We start from the raw sequence: 18,855 nt of genomic DNA on the forward strand, positions 1-18,855 counted from the left end.
GCTTTATAAGGCATTGGCAATTAGAGTATTGGGAGCAGTTTTGGGCCCGTTATCTAAGAAAGAATGTGCTGGCGTTGAGGAGGTTCAAGAGGATTATCTCAGGTTTGGTGACTCTGGGTCAGAACTCACTGGAGTTTAGAAGAATGAGGGAGGATTTCATTGAAAGGCCGAGGTAGATTGGATGTGGACAGGATGTTTCCAATGGTGCCACGGCCTATAGTAGAAGGATGTCCCTTTAGAACAGAGATGAGGAGGAATTTCTTTAGCCAGAGGGTGGTGAATGTGTGGAATTAATTGCCACAGATGGCTGCGGAGTCATTGGGTTTATTTAAAGTGGAGTTTAAGACATTCTTAATTAATATGGGTGTCAAGATTACAGGGAGTAGATTGGAACATGGGGTTGAGAGGGATAATAAATTGGCCATTACGGAATGTTGGAGCAGACTCGATGAGCTGAATAGCCTAAATCTGCTCCTATGCCTTATGGTCTTAGCTCACCCAGACGATCCGGTACATTTACAATCGGTCGAGTTGGGAAGGTTTAATCACAGTCTATATTAGTCCCCTCTTCACTGCACCTCAATTTCTCTACACTTTCTAGCAGAGGGAACTGGGCCTGACAGGCGTTTAGCTGTGTCCCTGCCACTGTCCTGGTGTGCACCCATCTCTGATTCCTGTGTCTTATTCACTGAATGCAAAGGATACAGTCATTTTATACCTGAAAGCCCGGACAATGTAAATCCTTCTGTCCATCAATCACGATGGGATAATCCCCCCATGCAGTTTAACTGAGTCCCTGCCGTGTGACCCCCTCAGCCCGCTCTGAACATTGTAATTCTCTGATTGCTGGCACACACAGCTCACTCTGGGACAAGTGGCACATTCGAAATGTGTAAGCACACGGTGCGATTAAGTAGGTGAGACACTGTCATAACAGTTTGTGGGGATTTAGCGATTTAATTGAATTTTAAATTGACGAGGAGGCTGTAGAATTTTCTTGCACTGTTTGATGTAGGTTTTACTGAACTGGCAGCCCTGAATCTTTTAGGAAGGATCCGGCTTCAATTGGGAGAAGTAATGTTTGCCCTCGCAGATAGGGGGTGAGTGATCACAGATCCTAGAGAGGGACAATGAGATGGCCACATTGTAACTGCAGAGAACGAGCTGGGATTTAGACAAACTGTGTAAATGGTGGCAGCTGTAACTCTGTGACTGCAGCTTCAGTCTTTGGCCAGACAGTTGTGGGTCAAATCCTCGCTCCAAGATCTCAGGAACATAATCAAAATATTTTAGATGAGATGCTTACCAAAACCATATAACCATATAAACTATATAACAATTACAGCACGGAAACAGGCCATCTCGGCCCTTCTAGTCTGTGCCGTACGCTTATTCTCACCTAGTCCCACCGACCTGCACTCAGCCCATAACCCTCCATTCCTTTCCTGTCCATATACCTATCCAATTTTTTTTTTAATGACAAAATCGAACCTGCCTCTACCACTTCTACTGGAAGCTCGTTCCACACAGCTACCATTCTCTGAGTAAAGAAGTTCCCCCTCGTGTTACCCCTAAACTTTTGCCCCTTAACTCTCAACTCATGTCCTCTCGTTTGAATCTCCCCTACTCTCAATGGAAAAAGCCTATCCACGTCAACTCTACCTATCCCCCTCATAATTTTAAATACCTCTATCAACTCCCCCCTCAACCTTCTACGCTCCAAAGAATTAAGACCGAACTTGTTCAACCTTTCTCTGTAACTTAGGTGCTGAAACCCAGGTAACATACTAGTAAATCTCCTCTGTACTCTCTCTAATTTGTTGACATCTTTCCTATAATTTGGTGACCAGAACTGTACACAATATTCCAAATTTGGCCTCACCAATGCCTTGTACAATTTTAGCATTACATCCCAACTCCTATACTCAATGCTCTGATTTATAAAGGCCAGCATACCAAAAGCGTTCTTCACCACCCTATCCACATGAGATTCCACCTTCAGGGAACTATGCACCATTATTCCTAGATCACTCTGTTCTACAACCCCAGCTTCCCTTTCAGGGTGGAGGTATACAGAATTGCAGCACAAGGGAGTTCTGCCAGGTGAACCGACACATATTTATCCCATAGTGAACACGACTGGAATAGATATTTGTCATTTCACAATTGCTGTTTGTGGGAACCCACTGTCCATTAGTTTCCTGCTTTGCCACAGTGACTATATTTTGAAGATACTTTTTTGTATTCGGGATTTCCTGAAAATTCCGATTGTGTGCAGTTTCCTTTGACGAAGAGCAGGAGCGACAGAGGAAGGAGGGAAAGAGGGAGAGGGAGTGAGAAAAAAAAAGAGAGAATATGTTTGAAGTGCACAGGTGGCTCTGAAAACAATCTCCGGTTCTGAGGCACCCCCTGTGGTGGTTATAGAAGCTGATTCTGGGACTGCAGGAAGTGGTTCTGACACCTCTGGACCCTTTCTGATGGACATGTTTGTATCCCTAGCAGTGCAGGGCAAGCTGCTCGATCTGCTGGTCTATCTCAGGCCGCCAGACAAAGCTTTCATTTTGACCATGCCTAAATGGCTGGCATGTCGCTCCCCCAACACTTTAGATCTCAACTTGGACGGTAAACAGCTCTCAATTCCCATGAATGGCAACCTCCATCAAGGATCATCCCCTTGCTGGTAAAAATTGGGGAACAGGAACTTCCACTGCACATTCCAGCCATTTTAGGTTGCCATGCGGACCTGAGATGGTCTGGTTTCCCTTTGGATATTCTCTGCCATAATAGGGAGAGACTTGATTGGGGGAACGTGTCAAGAGGAGCGTCCTTTTTTGTAAAATATTCAGGCATTTCCTTTGCCAAGGGTAAACAGGACAATCCATCGGTATTTCCACGATTATTTGTCCTTCTGAATTTGTGTCCTCCAAGAAACAGAGCCCATCTCAGCATTCGTGCTGCTGCTGTTAGAACACCCTTCTGTGGATTGAAACAGGTCACCAGTGGTTGACGATCAGGAATGAGGGTTACTCTCTCCAAGATACAAAACGTTTTAGAGCCCAGACCAGACTCAAGGCCTCGCAGTCAATCTGTGCGTACTTTTTCTCTGAAGCAGTATGGGAATGTGAGGCAAACGCTATGGAGCGATTACTTGCATCACTCAACACGTGACGTGACTGCACCTATACCATAAGCTGAGGTATCACAGGCAAGCTTCACTGGACAAATGTAATATGTGAGTACAGTGTCTGACGTCACCATTTCCTCTGTCTTCTGGAAAGCCACTTCATACTGTTTGGTCCATTACCATTACATCCGATCTATAGTACTGAGTTCAAAGAGTGGAGCACAGCAGCCAGGTTTGGCAGGAACTTGTTATAGTAATTGACAAATCCAAAAAGGACCTCATCCACCACTGCTTGAATTTTCTCAGCACACTTGCATAATGCTTGTGCTTCAAATGGTGTGGCCACAGTAAGTGATGCTTGGTTTGAAGAACTCACACTTGTTGTGTTTTGCTCTGGGCCCATAATCTTCAAATCTTATCAACGCTGCCTTGAGATTTTGGAGATGATCTTTGTCATTCTTACCAGTAACACCAGATGTCATCCAGGTAACACTGAGCGCTTGGGCAGGCTTGCAGCACCTGGTCCACAGCTTATTGCCAGAGTGCTGTTGCAGTTGGTACTCCTAAAATAAACCTATCATAACAATAAAGCACTTTGCGAGTGTTTACGGTGAGAAACACTTTGGACTCTTCTTCCATTTCCATCTGAAAGTAGGCCCAGCTACACCCATTTTGCGGATGTGTTTCCCTCCAGAAAGGTTTGCAAAGATGTCCGCTATCCTGGGCAGAGGGTATTGATCTACTTTCAGTACTGGGTTGATGGTGACCTTAAAATCACCACAGATCCTGACAGACCCATCCTGTCTTGGCAACTGGGACCACTGCCATTGCCCACTCAAACTTGGATAGAATTCCTTCATTTTCCATCCAATCTAGCTCACTGCCTACTTTATCACGGATGGTGTAAGGAACAGAAGGGGCTTTGGGTGTCGCAGTTTCATTTGCCTTTGATGTGCCTGGGTTTTCCACTGCCATCCTTGAACACTGCTGTGGCATCCGGTGTCTTTCTCAATTCGCTTTCAGTTGACTCTTTTCCAGGAGATGTGGCTTGCAACTGGTGGATGGGTCTCCATTCAAGTTGTAGTTGGCTCAACCAATCATGTGCCCACAATGCTGCCCCTGCTGTTTTTACCACGTGCAAGCCCACTGTGGTTGGTTAGTTGCATTTCTTTTCGCCAGTATTATCTCTTAGTTGGATATCTGCAGGCTTCAGTTCAGCATCTTTGAAATGCTGTTCAGACTCATTTCGGGGAATGACCAAAGCAGCCGAGCCAGTGTTCAAACCATATTGCTTGTCTATTGTTAGTTTTCACATTGTAAATCTCAAGGCTACCCAGTCCTGTGTCACTCTCAACATTATCAGACTTTTCATCAGCAGCATGCAGATTAGTTCTCTTTCTGAAGCTGCAACTTGACTTTTTATCTTTTTCCTCTTCCCTGTGCAGTCCATTTATTTTTGTCTGCCTGACATGCTCTTTGTACATGTTCTACTTTGTTGTATTTTTTGCAAGTTTCGCTTTTAAATCTGCATTGGTCTGGTGTGTGTGAACCACAACACAATGGTAAAACAATTTGTTTGGCCAAGCAGGTTTATGTGTAGACGATGCAATTTTGTTCTCACTCACTTTCATTCCTGACTGCTACTCAATTGTGCCTTTGGCTGCTGTTTCCATTACAGCGATTTCAACTGCTCTTTGAAATGTGAGTTATGCTTTAGTTAGCCAATGTTGAAAGATTTCTTGCTGATTCCACAAACCAACCAATCTCTCAATGCATCATCAACCCCATCACTGAAATGAAAGCACTCAAGACAATTTCTTCAATTCAGCCACATACATTGACTCCCTTTCCTTTTGATTCTATTTATGAAACCTGAAGCATTCTGCAATCAACAATGATTTTGGTTCTAAATGTTCCTGCATTATTTTCGCCAGACAGCAAAACTCATTTCAACTAGTTTGGTTGGAGCAGTTAAACTTCTAAGCAAACTGTAAACTTTTCCACCTATTAGACTCAGCAAAACTGGCACTCGTTTCCCACCGGCTATTTAATTTCCTTCAAAATACTTCTCAGTTCATTCAGTATATATCAACCAGTTATCTTTTGTGGAACCAGACATGTCTATCTTTTTGATGTAGCAGCCACTTCTGCTTTTATTTTTATGATTATTATTGCCCAGTACTTACTGTTCATGCACCCATGAATTTTGTATGTTTTCTGCCTTTTTTATTAACTCGAACACCTTGATGCACTGCGACAGGTAAGTAGGCATCTTGGGTTAGTTTTAAAGCTACCTCATCACCACTGTTACGTTTTGTAACTCCAAAACTTAAAACTAATTGGATGAAAAATACAGAAACCTGAGGATAATGTGTATACTTCACTTTTACTTTAGAGAGGCATGCACATATGATGTGGTGACATAATGACTTATGTCATTCACGTACTTTGTCATATAACCTGTAATGAATTATGTAAACAAGAATGAAAGCATAATCAAACAATATATTTACAATTTTACTCAAATATTAAATACAGAAAACTTTCCACCAGCAAACCTCACTAGTTCAAGTCAAGTCGCTTTTATTGTCATTTCGATCATAACTGCTGGTACAGTACATAGTAAAAATGAGACGACGTTTTCTCAGGACCATGGTGTTACATGACACAGTACAAAAACTAGACTGAACTACATAAAAAACAACACAGAAAACTACACTAGACTACAGACCTACCCAGGACTGCATAAAGCGCACAAAACAGTGCAGGCATTACAGTAAATAATAAACAGGACAATAGGGCAGTAAGGTGTCAGTCCAGGCTCTGGGTATTGAGGAGTCTGATAGCTTGGGGGAAGAAACTGTTATATAGTCTGGTCGTGAGACCCCGAATGCTTCGGTGCTTTTTCCCAGACGGCAGGACGGAGAAGAGTTTGTATGAGGGGTGCATGGGGTCCTTCATAATGCTGTTTCCTTTGCGGATGCAGCGTGTAGTGTAAATGTCCATGATGGCGGGAAGAGAGACCCCGATGATCTTCTCAGCTGACCTCACTATCCGCTGCAGGGTCTTGCGATCCGAGATGGTGCAATTTCTGAACCAGGCAGTGATCCAGCTGCTCAGGATGCTCTCAACACAACCTCTGTAGAATGTGATGAGGTGGGGGGTGGGAGATGGACTTTCCTCAGTCTTCGCAGAAAGTAGAGATGCTGCTGGGCTTTCTTTGCTATGGAGCTGGTGTTGAGGGACCAGGTGAGATGCTCCGCCAGGTGAACACCAAGAAATTTCTCAGTTACCTTGCAAATTTATCCTCACTAATTTATCCAGTTCCTTCTTGAAGGATATGGTGGAACCTGCCTTCACCACATCTGTGGACGGCGAATTCCAGAATTACCCTCCGGGTATAAGAAGCTTTCCCTCCTGTCACTCTTAATCCTCTTCTTTCCTTTTTATACCTGTGACCTCTGGTTCTCAACCTGTCACATGTGAGAGAGAGATGATCTGGAGAGATGGAGATTAGTTGTGTACTAGGAGAGGAAATGGAGCTGCAAGGTGTAGATGGAGATAAAGAGATGCTTATCAAAAGTGAATGTCCATTGTTGACAGAGTAATTAAATGAATGAACATGTGGGAAATGTAATAACAGTAATAACAAGTATGGGGTTCACTCTGAACAGAGGAATGTGTAGATTTGACCTGAGTCATGGAAAAAAATCAAAGGTTTCTACCTCTGAATAAAGAAACTGGAATTATAATAATTACAAATAAAAGGACAACTTTCTAAGGCCCTATAATTGTTCAGAGACTCTGTAGTTTGCAGCAGCATACTTCTCCAAACATCACAGTTTTCTCCATACCATAGATGACTTTCTGCTGGTTCCTTGCATTATTTATGATTCAAGATTGAAGATTGTTTAATGTAAAAACACACATCAGATATACAGTAAATGCATAAAATAGCTGATATACATAGATTGATTGTACATCCATAACATGATGCTAGGCTGTGCATAAGGTGACTGGCAGGAAATAATAAAGTAGTGGTGGAGTTAGTAGTTGGAGGTGTTGATATTAAAATTGAAAATTGTTGTAGATATAGGAATGAGGACAGTTCCTCGTTAGTCTTTATTTACCCTGTTGACTGGAGAATGACTCGAGAGTCCAGACACAATAATACTTGTGCCCAAATTCAGCAGTATCAAGTGCCGTGAGATCATCCTGGAATCCTAATTGAGGATAAAGCAAATTAGCATTCTGCTTCACCATAGTCTTTGTTCCTTTGGTAATCCCCACCCTCTGAACCTGATGGATCTGTGCTTCTTCAGGTTAAATGAAATGGATTGGAGCATGAATAGGCCATTCAGCCTCAAGCCTGTCCCATCAGTCGGTCCAATTATGGTTGATTCTTGCCTTGGTTACAAACCTCTTGTATTCAAGTCTAATGTCAATTGGTCATCCATAGGCCTACAATGAACTCCAGCCTCAGCTTCTTGAAGAGAGAGTTTTAATTTCTGATGCCCTTTGTGTGAAGTACTGAGGTTATGCTCCCCTATTCGAAGAAAAGAGGATTATGCCGTACTGATATTTTTGATCACCTTCATCGTTCCTATTAGATTGTATCATTGTGATGGCATGTACTAGGGCTGTGGGAATGACTAGTATTCAGCTGAAGGCTGATGGTGACCTGCTCTCTTACAGATTCTACATGAAAGAAGGGCCTGGTGTGAAAATCATAACGTCGACCCTTTGGTCTGGACCAACCAACGAGTCATAAAATGGGTGCGAGAGATTGACCTCAAGGTAGGTGATCTGACTCATTCCACCTCCCCAGGGGACAGAGCTAGAAAGAGTAGGGACCCATGTTAGAAACAGGATCTTTTTTAATTTCAAAAAGAGATTTTAATCATGAATAAAATATATATACAAAAGAAGAAAGTGCAAAAAAAAAACCTTACATTTGTGGTCTATACATTCAGTAGTGTAAACTTCAAAAAGAGAGAGAAAAAAACACAAGCAAACATTGCACCATTGCCAGTTACGTGGCTCCCCGAGGTGATACATTTTGATTGTTTCTCATCCAACCCAGTCCCTGCATGTGCAGGGGGGCAGAAAGAGCCTATACTGTGTTATTTTACCCCCCGTAGAAGCTTAATGTTGGCTGCTCTGAGTTTCAGTGCATCCCTGAGCACGTGTTCCGGGGGCCTGGACAGAGCCGGTCTACAGCATCCTCTGTTAGAGGACACTCTTGCAACAGGAGCACATGGCATCCTCTTTCTGTTGTTTTGTGTTAGCTGTGTTTGCGGCTCTGTCACAAGGAGGGGAACGCTCCTCACTTGGAGCATTGTGAGCAATTTTGCATGCCACATCTAAGGAAGGGTGCACTGATACTGCAGAGGCTTCAAAAGAGGCTCACGAAAATGATTCCGGGATTGAAAGGATTGTCATATGAAGAGCATTTGATAGCTCTGGGCCTCTACTCACTGGAATTCAAGAGGATGAGGGGTGACCTCATTGAAACCTATTGAATGTTGAAGGGCCTTGATAGCGTGGATGTGGAGAAGGTGTGGGAGAGTCTAGGACCAGAGGACACAGCCTCACGACAGAGGGGCGTCCTTTTAGAATGGAGATGAGGAGGAATTTCTGTAGCCAGAGGGTGGTGAATCTGTGGAATTCATTGCCACAGATCGCTGTGGCAGCCGAGTCATTGGGTATATTTAAAGCAGAGGTTGATAGATTCTTGATTAGTCCGGGCATGAAGTGATACCGGGGGGGAAGGCAAGAGATTGGGGCCGAGAAGGAAATGGGTCAGCCATGCTGAAATGGCAGAGAAGACTCAATGGGCCAAATGGCCTAATTCTGCTGTAGTATCTTACGGTCAAGATGATGGTTAAAGGGTGATTTACATCTCACTACCAGCCCATTGGTTCTCAACGTCACAAAACTTGTGAAACCAAAATGGAGTAGGTGCCTATTCCATCCTCCTCCACCTTGCAGCAAGATTTGTTATCATTTCCAGGTGGATTTAGGAGTGAAGCTGGATAAAAGAAGACAAGGGATTCTCATACAGCTCTACAAAGGGGTCAATTAACATGAATTTGACCTTGTTTCCATTTTTGTCTCTGTCTGGTCAATCAGAGCTCCCACTCACCCAGCAAAGACATTGCAGATCATTTAGCAAAAGTGCTTGAGGACAGGCATCATCACATGGCTCTGCCGGAATCAGAGATGAGACACGTATTTCTTGTCTTCAGCTTGTGCCCACATCAAGGAGTCAGGCTGATAACTTTGGATGGATGTAGAATCAGAATCATCTGGTTTATTATCACCAGCATGTGGTGTGAAATTTGTTAACTTAGCAGCAGCAGTTCAATGCAGTACATAACATAGAGGGAAAATAAATAAATTTCAGTATATGTATATTGAATAGATTTAAAATTGTGCAAAAACTGAAATAAAATATATTAAAAAGTGAGGTAGTGTTCACAGGTTCAATGTCCATTTAGGAATCGGATGGCAGAGGGGAAGAAGCTGTTTCTGAATCGCTGAGTGTGTGCCTTCAGGCTGCTGTATTTCTAAATGTTTCAGCTAGAATAGACTCTGCTGCTCCTTCTCTGCTACCAGTGGGATCGAACAGCCCATTCCACACCCTGTACTGCCCTCAGCCTATGGCAGATACAGAGATGGCTTGCATTTATGCAGTGGCCCATTTTATCCTTGGCACACTCCAAGGTACTTCACAATCAGGCATCATTGCAACTTTGTAAATAGATATGACGATTAATCGGCACCTTGGAAATTTCCACAATCAACAATAGGCTAAACATTCTGCAGATCCTGTCTCAGCCCCTACCTCCCCTGTCCCCAACACAAAGTGTTGGAGTTGATGGGGAATGTATATGGTATCAACATATACCAGCACTTACACTTTCTCTTGCACACACAACCAAGTATGCTCCACTAGGAATAGTCATTTAGAACTGAATGAATGGTGCACGATGTGATTCACCTCGTTTCTAAACCCATTTAACCCACCCATCTTCTTCACCACATCTATCCTTCCCAAATATGGCTGCAGTTAGACTTGATTAAATTACATGCCTGAGAGGTGCCTTGGAAGCTTTATTTAACTAACTGTCTGACATTGTTGCAAGTCATTCTTCAGATCTTGGGTCCAATCCTTCCTCAGAATGAAAGGCAGATTTCTTCCCCTTCGGCTTTGAACATCTTATTTTGTCCAACAAGCAATCTGCTGGAGGAACTCACTGGGTCAAGCACCAGGAACACAGAGGCTACAAGTGCTGGAATCTGCTAAGAGTGGATGGTAACCATGGATACCATTGAGGGAGAGGTGAATGGCAGAAGAAATGAGAGGGGAGAGGAGATCCAGTGGATAAAATATGTGCATAGTCGGTGCAAATTTGCCCTTTCTGCCACAGGGTGATGACAGACCAGCCCTGGGTTTTTTGACAGTTCATGTTAATGTCTCCCATTTGTGCATTTCCTTTGAAATTACATAATTCTGTTGAGGTTAGGTGACAGTGAAATCAGGAACATGAGAAGTCAGCCTACAAATTTTAAAGATCAACTGATACAGGCAGTTCAGTGCCAGTTACGGAACGTTAATTTTGCTTCTTGTTGCATTCACCAACGGATGGATTTATTGATTAGAATCGCAGGGGGAACAACGTTCCGGCTGCTGTGCCGGGTTATGATACTCTTGCAAGTTTAATTTGCACCAGTGGTAGTTACTGCAAACAACATTGTCACTGACATGTTTCTAATCCGATAATTCGGTGAAATCACACCTGTCACTGAACTAACAGGTGCAAAGAATCCAGACCCTACCACTTCCCATCTCCCAGACCCACAGCAGAAGCTGTATGAGCAGGAGAGGTAGAGCTGAAACCAGGCAGTGTTTTACCATTGCCTCTGGCCCACCCCCATTTGCGTTGTCAGAGTGGTCCGCAGTATTGGGGGCTGACACTCCAAACTTCTTCCTTCACTCTTGCAGCTGAAGGGTACTATTTGCTGGCTCTCTCTCTGAAGTCAAAATTACCTGTGTACGTCTACTGTGTAATGAGATGGGTTGGTGATGAGGGATGTCTGATGCTGACAGAAGTTCATATCACTGGATGCTAACTCAACTCCACTCAGGTGACAGTGAACCTCCCCTGGGCTCAGAATGAGCTCTGATACCACTTGCTTCCAGTGATGCTGTTGTAGATCATTGTAGAAGGTGAGGGGGAGGAGAGGACTTTCTTGCCCACATCTTCTCGCTCTGACTTCTCCTCTTTTTTGTCCAGTCCAGATGAAGGGTCCCAGTTCATAATATCAACCGTTTGTTCATTTCCGTAGATGCCACCTGATCTGCTGAGTTCCTCCAGCATTTTGTGTGTTTTGCCATGGATTTCCAGCATCTGCAGGATTTCTCCTGTTTGTGTTGGAAGAACTCAGCAGGCTGAGCAGCATTCGTGGGGTGGGAGGAAAATTTCAGGTTGAATTCCTGCATCAGGACAGATTCCAGCATCTGCCGTCTCTTGTGTCTCCAATCTTCGTGAATGTATTGATTTCTCAAAAAAACTGGACAGTAATGGGCACCAAGATAAGATAAGCCAATATCACAACTGTTGTCCATTTAAACTTAAACTGTCTTCATGTTTGACTTTCCCTTTAAATGTACTTTGCTCTTAATTGCCACTGGAGACCATTCAGACTTCTTCAACAAGACTTTACTGTCTCTACTCCTCAGGAATATGCAGACAACCTTCTCAACAGTGGTGTCCATGGTGCAGTGCTCGTCCTTGAACCCACCTTTAACTCAGAAGCCATGGCAACGGCGCTAGGAATCCCCAGCAACAAGCACATTATCAGGCGACATCTCTTTGAAGAGCTGAACTTAATTGTCAATCCTGCCAGGTAGGCCTCAGTACTGTTGAGGTGCCAAAGGAGTCCGTTGGGGTAACAGTAGGAGTAAATCAAATATTATTCAGCCTTACTGTGGTAGTGAAGTCTGGAATGCAGTTCTACAGAACCAGCAGATGGAATATTCCATAACAATACAAGCACTGGATCACTAATCTGATGATTTTTTTTCCCTTTCAGTTGTCTACCACCAATACACCTGCCTTTTGTTACGATTATTTTCCATAATCTACTCATCAACTATCAGTTATACCTTTCCCTCAGGTTTCACTGTATGAGAATGTTTTTACAGATATAATGCCGTATTAGTTCTAATCCCGCTCTCCTTACTTGCCTTCAATCTACTAACTCACAAAAAGAATTAAAAATCACCACATTTTCCAAATTTAGACCATCTGCCTGGTTTTCCCAGAAGCCTCATTACAGTTCATATGATAAATGAGGGAGAAGTTAACACAGGTACCTAGAGTCCTGTCGTTGGATTTATGTGCATCCCAGAGTATTCCGGTGAACATCTCCCCTACTGGCAGCCCTATGTCTGAGAGCCTGGACAACCAGTCTTTCAGTTGGTACAAGTTGGCAGCCTATTCGGGGAGCTCAGCGGTGGACAGATGAGGGATTTGGAAAGAATCACACCTATGCAGGAAAAAAACTGCCTCATGAAGTTAGGGTTGAAAAATATCTTCTTGTCAAAATAGAGGAATCTTTTCCCTGTACTTAACCTGTGGCTTGCCAATGCTTGATACCAAAGAGGGAGGGTATTCATCATTGGGGAGGATAAGATCTCAAGGGAATATGATTATAGAAACATAGGAAACCTACAGGACAGTAAAGGCCCTTCAACCCACAAAGCTGTGCCGAATATGTCCTTACCTTAGAAATTACCTTGGGTTACCCATAGCCCTCTATTTTTCTGAGCTCCATGTACCTATCTGGGAGTCTCTTAAAAGACCCTATCATATCCACTTCCACCACCGTCACTGGCAGCCCATTCCACGGACTCACCACTCTCTGAGTAAAAAACTTACCCATGACATCTCCTCTGTACCTACTTCCAAACACCTTAAAACTGTGCCCTCTTGTGCTAGCCATTTCAGCCCTGGGAAAAAGCCTCTGATTATCAACACAATCAATGCCTCTCATCATCTTATACACCTCTATCGGGTCACCTCTCATCCTCCGTCACTCCAAGGAGAAAAGGCCAAGTTCACTCAACCTATTCTCATAAGGCATGCTCCCCAATCCAGACAACATCCTTGTAAATCTCCTCTGCACCCTTTCTATCATTTCCACATCCTTCCTGTAGTGAGGTGACCAGAACTGAGCACAGTACTCCAAGTGGGGTCTGACCAGGGTCCTATATAGCTGCAACATTACCTCTCGGCTCCTAAACTCAATCCCACAATTGATGAAGGCCAATGCACCGTATGTCTTCTTAACCACAGAGTCAACCTGTGCAGCTCCTTTGAGTGTCCTATGGACTCAGACCCCAAGATCCCTCTGATCCTCCACACTGCCAAGAGTCTAACCATTAATACTACGTTCTGCCATCATATTTGACCTACCAAAATGAACCACTTCACACTTATCTGGGCTGAACTCCATCTGCCACTTCTCAGCCCAGTTTTGCAAACTATCGATGTCCAGCTGTAACCTCTGACAGTCCTCCACACTATCCACAACACCCCCAACATCTGTGTCATCAGCAAATTTACTAACCCATCCCTCCACTTCCTCATCCAGGTCATTTATGAAAATCACGAAGAGCAGGGGTCCCCTAAGGCGCACCACTGGTCACTGACCATACAGAATATGACCCATCTACAACCACTCTTTGCCTTCTGTGGGCAAGCCAGTTCGGGATCCACAAAGCAATTTCCCTTTGGATCCCATGCCTCCTTACTTTCTCAAAAAGCCTTGCATGGGGTACCTTATCAAATGCCTTGCTGAAATACATATAAACAACATCTACTGCTCTACCTTCATCAATGTGTTTAGTCACATCCTCAAAAAATTTAGTTAGGCTCATAAGGCATGACCTGCCTTTGACAAACCCATGCTGACTATTCCTAAACATATTATACCTCTCCAAATGTCCATAAATCCTGCCTCTCAGGATCTTCTCCATCAACTTACCAACCACTGAAGTTAAGACACAGTGGTCTATTATTTCCTCGGCTAACTCTATTATGATGTATATCCAGTAGATTCTCACTAAGCCCACCAATAACTTACCTCACCAAACCTTCCCACTGTGATAACCTACCATCCCTCCTCCCTCACCACATAATCCAACCCCTACCCCTTATAGCTCCACCGCATGCCCAAACTTCCACACCCCTACGCCATAATGTGATACATCATGCCAATAACCCACTGCCCCTAGCGCAGAGTTCTACCCCCAATAATCCATCTCTTGCATTCCCCAACCCTCCAGCTTCATAATGAGAATACAGTCACAAACTTTACAAGGTCAAAATGCATGGCTTCTGCCCCTTTACCATTATAACCACCTTCTCCGGCTCCCACCACTCGAATTCTCACTCCCCAATCTCCCAACTCCGAAGAGCCTCACCCACTACCCCACCCCTCCCACCCACATAACCCATCCCCATCACTCCTACCTGTCCATGACCCCATGTTATTCCAAGAGCATTCCTATTATGAAATACTGCACACCAGCTCGAAAGGAAGCAGACCCTCTGTCACTCGATTGGATAACATTCAGTCACATATTCCCCCTCTTCCATTGCCCATACTTTTGCAACCAGGAGAAGAAAATGCTTAAAGGAAACAGTAAAAAATACACTTCATTTTAATTCCCCATGACATTTCCTACCCACTGTTCCACACATCAGATTAGTCTCCAATTCCAAGACACCTCAGAGGAGTGCTGGGAACACAAAATAGGTAGAAGTCAGTGGTTTATTAACTGGAGTGTATTCACTGTTCCCTCTAAGCTGTGCAGGTGCACGGCCGCACTGTAACTAAAATGCTCCCATGCATATAGTCTTTGCAGCACAGCTGGAATTTTCTTTTATATAATGTTAATATAATTTTAAAATATGCTAACATAATTTTTAATCCTTGTTGATGTAATTGTGAAATACCTTGTAATTAATTATGTGTTAATGATATAATTCTTACATTTTCTAAATGATAAACATACTACAACCCTTACTTTGAAACATTCTGGAACTCCAATGCATTTACATTGTCAGTGTTTCAAATGACAACACTGTTACAAATTGTAACAATAAACACAGAATGGAACTCGGTAGCTCATTGTTAATAGACCACCAGCCTGTTGAATGTCGACACCATCTAGTCAAAACATTTTACTTTGTCCATTTTGCCTGTCAGATGTTTTGACTGCCTGACTTTGTTTACTTGGGTTGTGAGTTGTGGTTTGTTGTATGACTGCCAAAAAATACTCAGCTACTAATACAAACTACGACAAAAGTCTTACCTTAAACTATCACAGCAGTACTGAGATTTCAAATTTGTCATTTCTGAGAAAGTTAAGACCGGTTCAGTTAAGACATTCACTCATATGTTGAACTATGTGCTTAGAAATGAAGGATTTGAAGAACTGTCAATTCTTGTTGACAGTGTTAGAACAGTTCAAGCTTCAAGTGCTGACTGCAAATGTGGATTCAGCCTTATGTATTTAATCAAATATAAATCCAGAAACAGACTAAAAGTGGAGCATTTGGATGACAAATTTGTTGTACTGTATTTCATTACATTGTTGTTGAGTGCCATTCGGTTATTAACAACTCATGGTGACCCTATGGATAGTGCAGTTGTCCGTAGTGTTTTCGTGGCAAGACACAGAAGTAGATTGCCGGGCAATTCTTCTGTGCAGATCCTGCTGCTGCCCAGACTGGGACCCGGCTGGATTCGAACTCAGGACCATCTTGTCTCAAAGTCCAGTGCTGATGCCATTACACCACCAGCCAGCCCATATTTCATTATGCCCTTCAATTAGTAAATAAAATCAAAAGTATATGATTTTTCAATTTTCATATTATACATATTACAAAAATAAAACATTGAAAAATGCCGGGCAGTTTTTAGGACGTGTAAAAATTTCCTGCTCGAGCAATAGTTGGTCTGTGCAGCTGTAAAAAAAAATTAGAGAGAACATTAGCTGTATTATACCATGCAGTATGTGTTAAGGGTATTCTGTTGTTCAGTTATTTAAGCATTTTAACCCTGTGAGGCCACAGGTGTGAACCCAGAGCTTAACCAGGGGAAATGGTTGTTGGAGAAAGATCACAAATTGACAGGTGGTTGCAACTTTCCAAGTTATAAAACCCAAAAGAGGTACTTGGCTTGCCTTCTCCCAGGTGTATATCTTTGATGTAGGACAGGCTATCACGTCCATGAAAGCCGCCAGGTTGTTGTACTAAATAAATAGTTCACTCATTGCTTCAGGCAAAACAACCTGAGCCCACAACATGTGATTGAAGTCTGCGGCATGTGGTTGGTTCCAGGTGCCCTCTGAAAGAGAGCAGTGAGACTCTCGGCTGTAAAAAAAAATTGCTGCAGACAAGAACACACTGTAGGTATGGCAGCGTCTCATACCCCACAAGCAATGAGAGTAAAATGATTAGAGAGTTGCATAAAGACATAATGGCAGAAATTAGGAGAAGAGCAGCAGGCACAGGCAGAATCCTAACTCTTTCAAATTCCCCACCAAGCAGCACGCCACCCTGAGTTGGAAATATTCCACCAGCATTCGGCATCACCTGCTCTAATTCCTGGAACTGCCAGCAAGCAACACCATGGGGTTTATCTTCCCCAGAAGGACGGCGGCAGTTCAAGAAGGTAGCTCAATGCCACCACCTTTTTGGGGACAAAAAGGACGAGCAGTATACACTGACCAGACTAGCGGCATCCAGATGCCAAGAATTGAATAAGTAAGAAGGGGCCCAGTCACAAGAGATGTTGGAGATCTGGATCAAAACACACACACAATGCTAGAGGAACTCAGCACTTCAGCTGGTGGGTAAAGGCTTTCCCAAGAAGTGATTGTATTGTTAGCATGGATTTTAGCTCAGGAAATCCTCCCTAGGTGGGGAACTCCAGCCCAGATGGATTCAGACCCCATCTCGGCCCAAACCATTGACAGTTCATTTCCCTTCATGACCTGCTGAGTTCCTCTAGGATTTTGTGTGTGTTGAAAGAACCCAGTACCAGGACTGTTCTTCTCTTGTGCACTGGAATTCATGTCAATCCTGCCTTTGTTACCCCCTAGACTCCGCTGTTCCTATCATCTCCCGCCTTGCACTCTTGACAGCTTTGAGTTATCTCATTTACCCTGCTAACTCTGTCCCAAAGTATTCCAGGTTCCATTTGCTTATCACCCTTTCTGGACATTAACCTCCACTCACTCCCAGTCCAGCACAGCGTTGCTTCTAAAACTGTCCCCCTCCTGTCAAATCACATCAGGCTGTCACCATGTGACACCTCCAGCACCTCCTCAGCCCAAACTCACTGAGATCTCTCCACTCCTCCGGTCCTGGCCTCTGATGACCTCCAATCTGGTTTGCTCCTGCGTTGGCCAGACATGTCTTCAGTTGCCTGGAGATCAAGCTCTTGAATTCCCTCCCCAAAAATATCTCTCCATTCCCTACAGCTCATCCCCCACTGAAGATCATCTTGAAACCTACCCCTTCAGCCAAGCTGTTGATGTTCAGTCCTTCTCTCTCCTTTCATGGCTTCCTGTCAGACTTAATTTGAATCATCAAGGCACAGAAAGTTATAGAGCAAGTGCGGGTAAATGGGATTAGTCCACAGGGGTCGGAATGGTCGCGGTGAGCTGGAAAGTTTGTTTCTTCTGCTGTGGGATTCTTTGATGCTCTGCACGCCTCCACTGTGTTAAACGTGCTACACAATTACAAATTCTTACTGGATGTTGAAGTCTTATAACTTCATTCACAGATTAAATAAAGCACAGTTTAAAATTCCAGGATTGAATTCCCATCTTGCAGAGCCAAATGTACTTTACAGTAGCAACTCTGCTTCTGAAATCCAGATTCACTGAAGTTATCGGAACCAAGTTCCAGAAGTGGAATAGAAAGTGTGGTTATTATTATGTAGGGCATCAGCACTGCAGAACTGGAAGGCAATATTCAGCAGTTTTTTTTTCTGCACTGACCCCATCCTGCCCATGTACGTCACCAAAGTAACTGTCAGTTCAATGCTAATTAGTGCTAAATTGTGGACCTTTTTGTGCTTTGAGATGCAGCCTGTTTGGAAATAGATCAGGGCTGGGAAAAGTGTCCTAATTCTGTCACATAAGTGCAGTGCCTGGCAATTAATGGCAGATTAGTCACAATTCAGTCCTCACACTTTACTGGAGAATTTGTTAACTTTGTGGCATTGTTGAACTTTAACAGACACAACTCTTAGCACCTCGACTGCCTGATGGGGGATTTTGTTTTAACTTCTTGTCGTAACGGTACAATAGGCCCAGTGGAGAATTATGCGAAAGACTGCTTTCATAGAGTGGTCACAACCCACAAATGAGATCGATGAAAGTGTTCTGCCTCATTCTTTCACCCAGAGAAATGCAACCAATATTGTAAATAATTCTTTGATCTACTGTCCCTTTACTTACAAATAACATAACTATATAAAGGCAAAGACTTTGATCTAACATCCCTTTCTTTATAAATAATATTATCTATATAAAAGCACTAGTCAGACTGTACTGGAGTATTGTGAGCAGTTATGAGGACTTCCTCTTAAGAAAAATTGTGCTGATATTGGAGAGGGACCAGAAGAGGTTCACAAGAGTGAAA

General features: G+C 43.4%; 1 protein-coding gene across 4 annotated transcripts in view; it reads left to right on the forward strand.

Moving 5' to 3' along the window:
- LOC140718273 (kazrin-like) overlaps nucleotides 1-18,855 on the forward strand; it is a 713,538-nt gene that overhangs the window by 658,915 nt on the left and 35,768 nt on the right. For all 4 annotated transcript variants that reach the window (XM_073031791.1, XM_073031792.1, XM_073031793.1 and 1 more), the window contains 2 exons: nucleotides 7,820-7,921; nucleotides 11,871-12,037. In XM_073031791.1, coding sequence (XP_072887892.1) covers nucleotides 7,820-7,921; nucleotides 11,871-12,037 — 269 coding nt within the window. The remainder of the gene's footprint in view (nucleotides 1-7,819; nucleotides 7,922-11,870; nucleotides 12,038-18,855) is intronic.

Source organism: Hemitrygon akajei, chromosome 29 (genome assembly GCF_048418815.1).
Source record: "Hemitrygon akajei chromosome 29, sHemAka1.3, whole genome shotgun sequence".
Classification (NCBI taxonomy): domain Eukaryota; kingdom Metazoa; phylum Chordata; class Chondrichthyes; order Myliobatiformes; family Dasyatidae; genus Hemitrygon; species Hemitrygon akajei.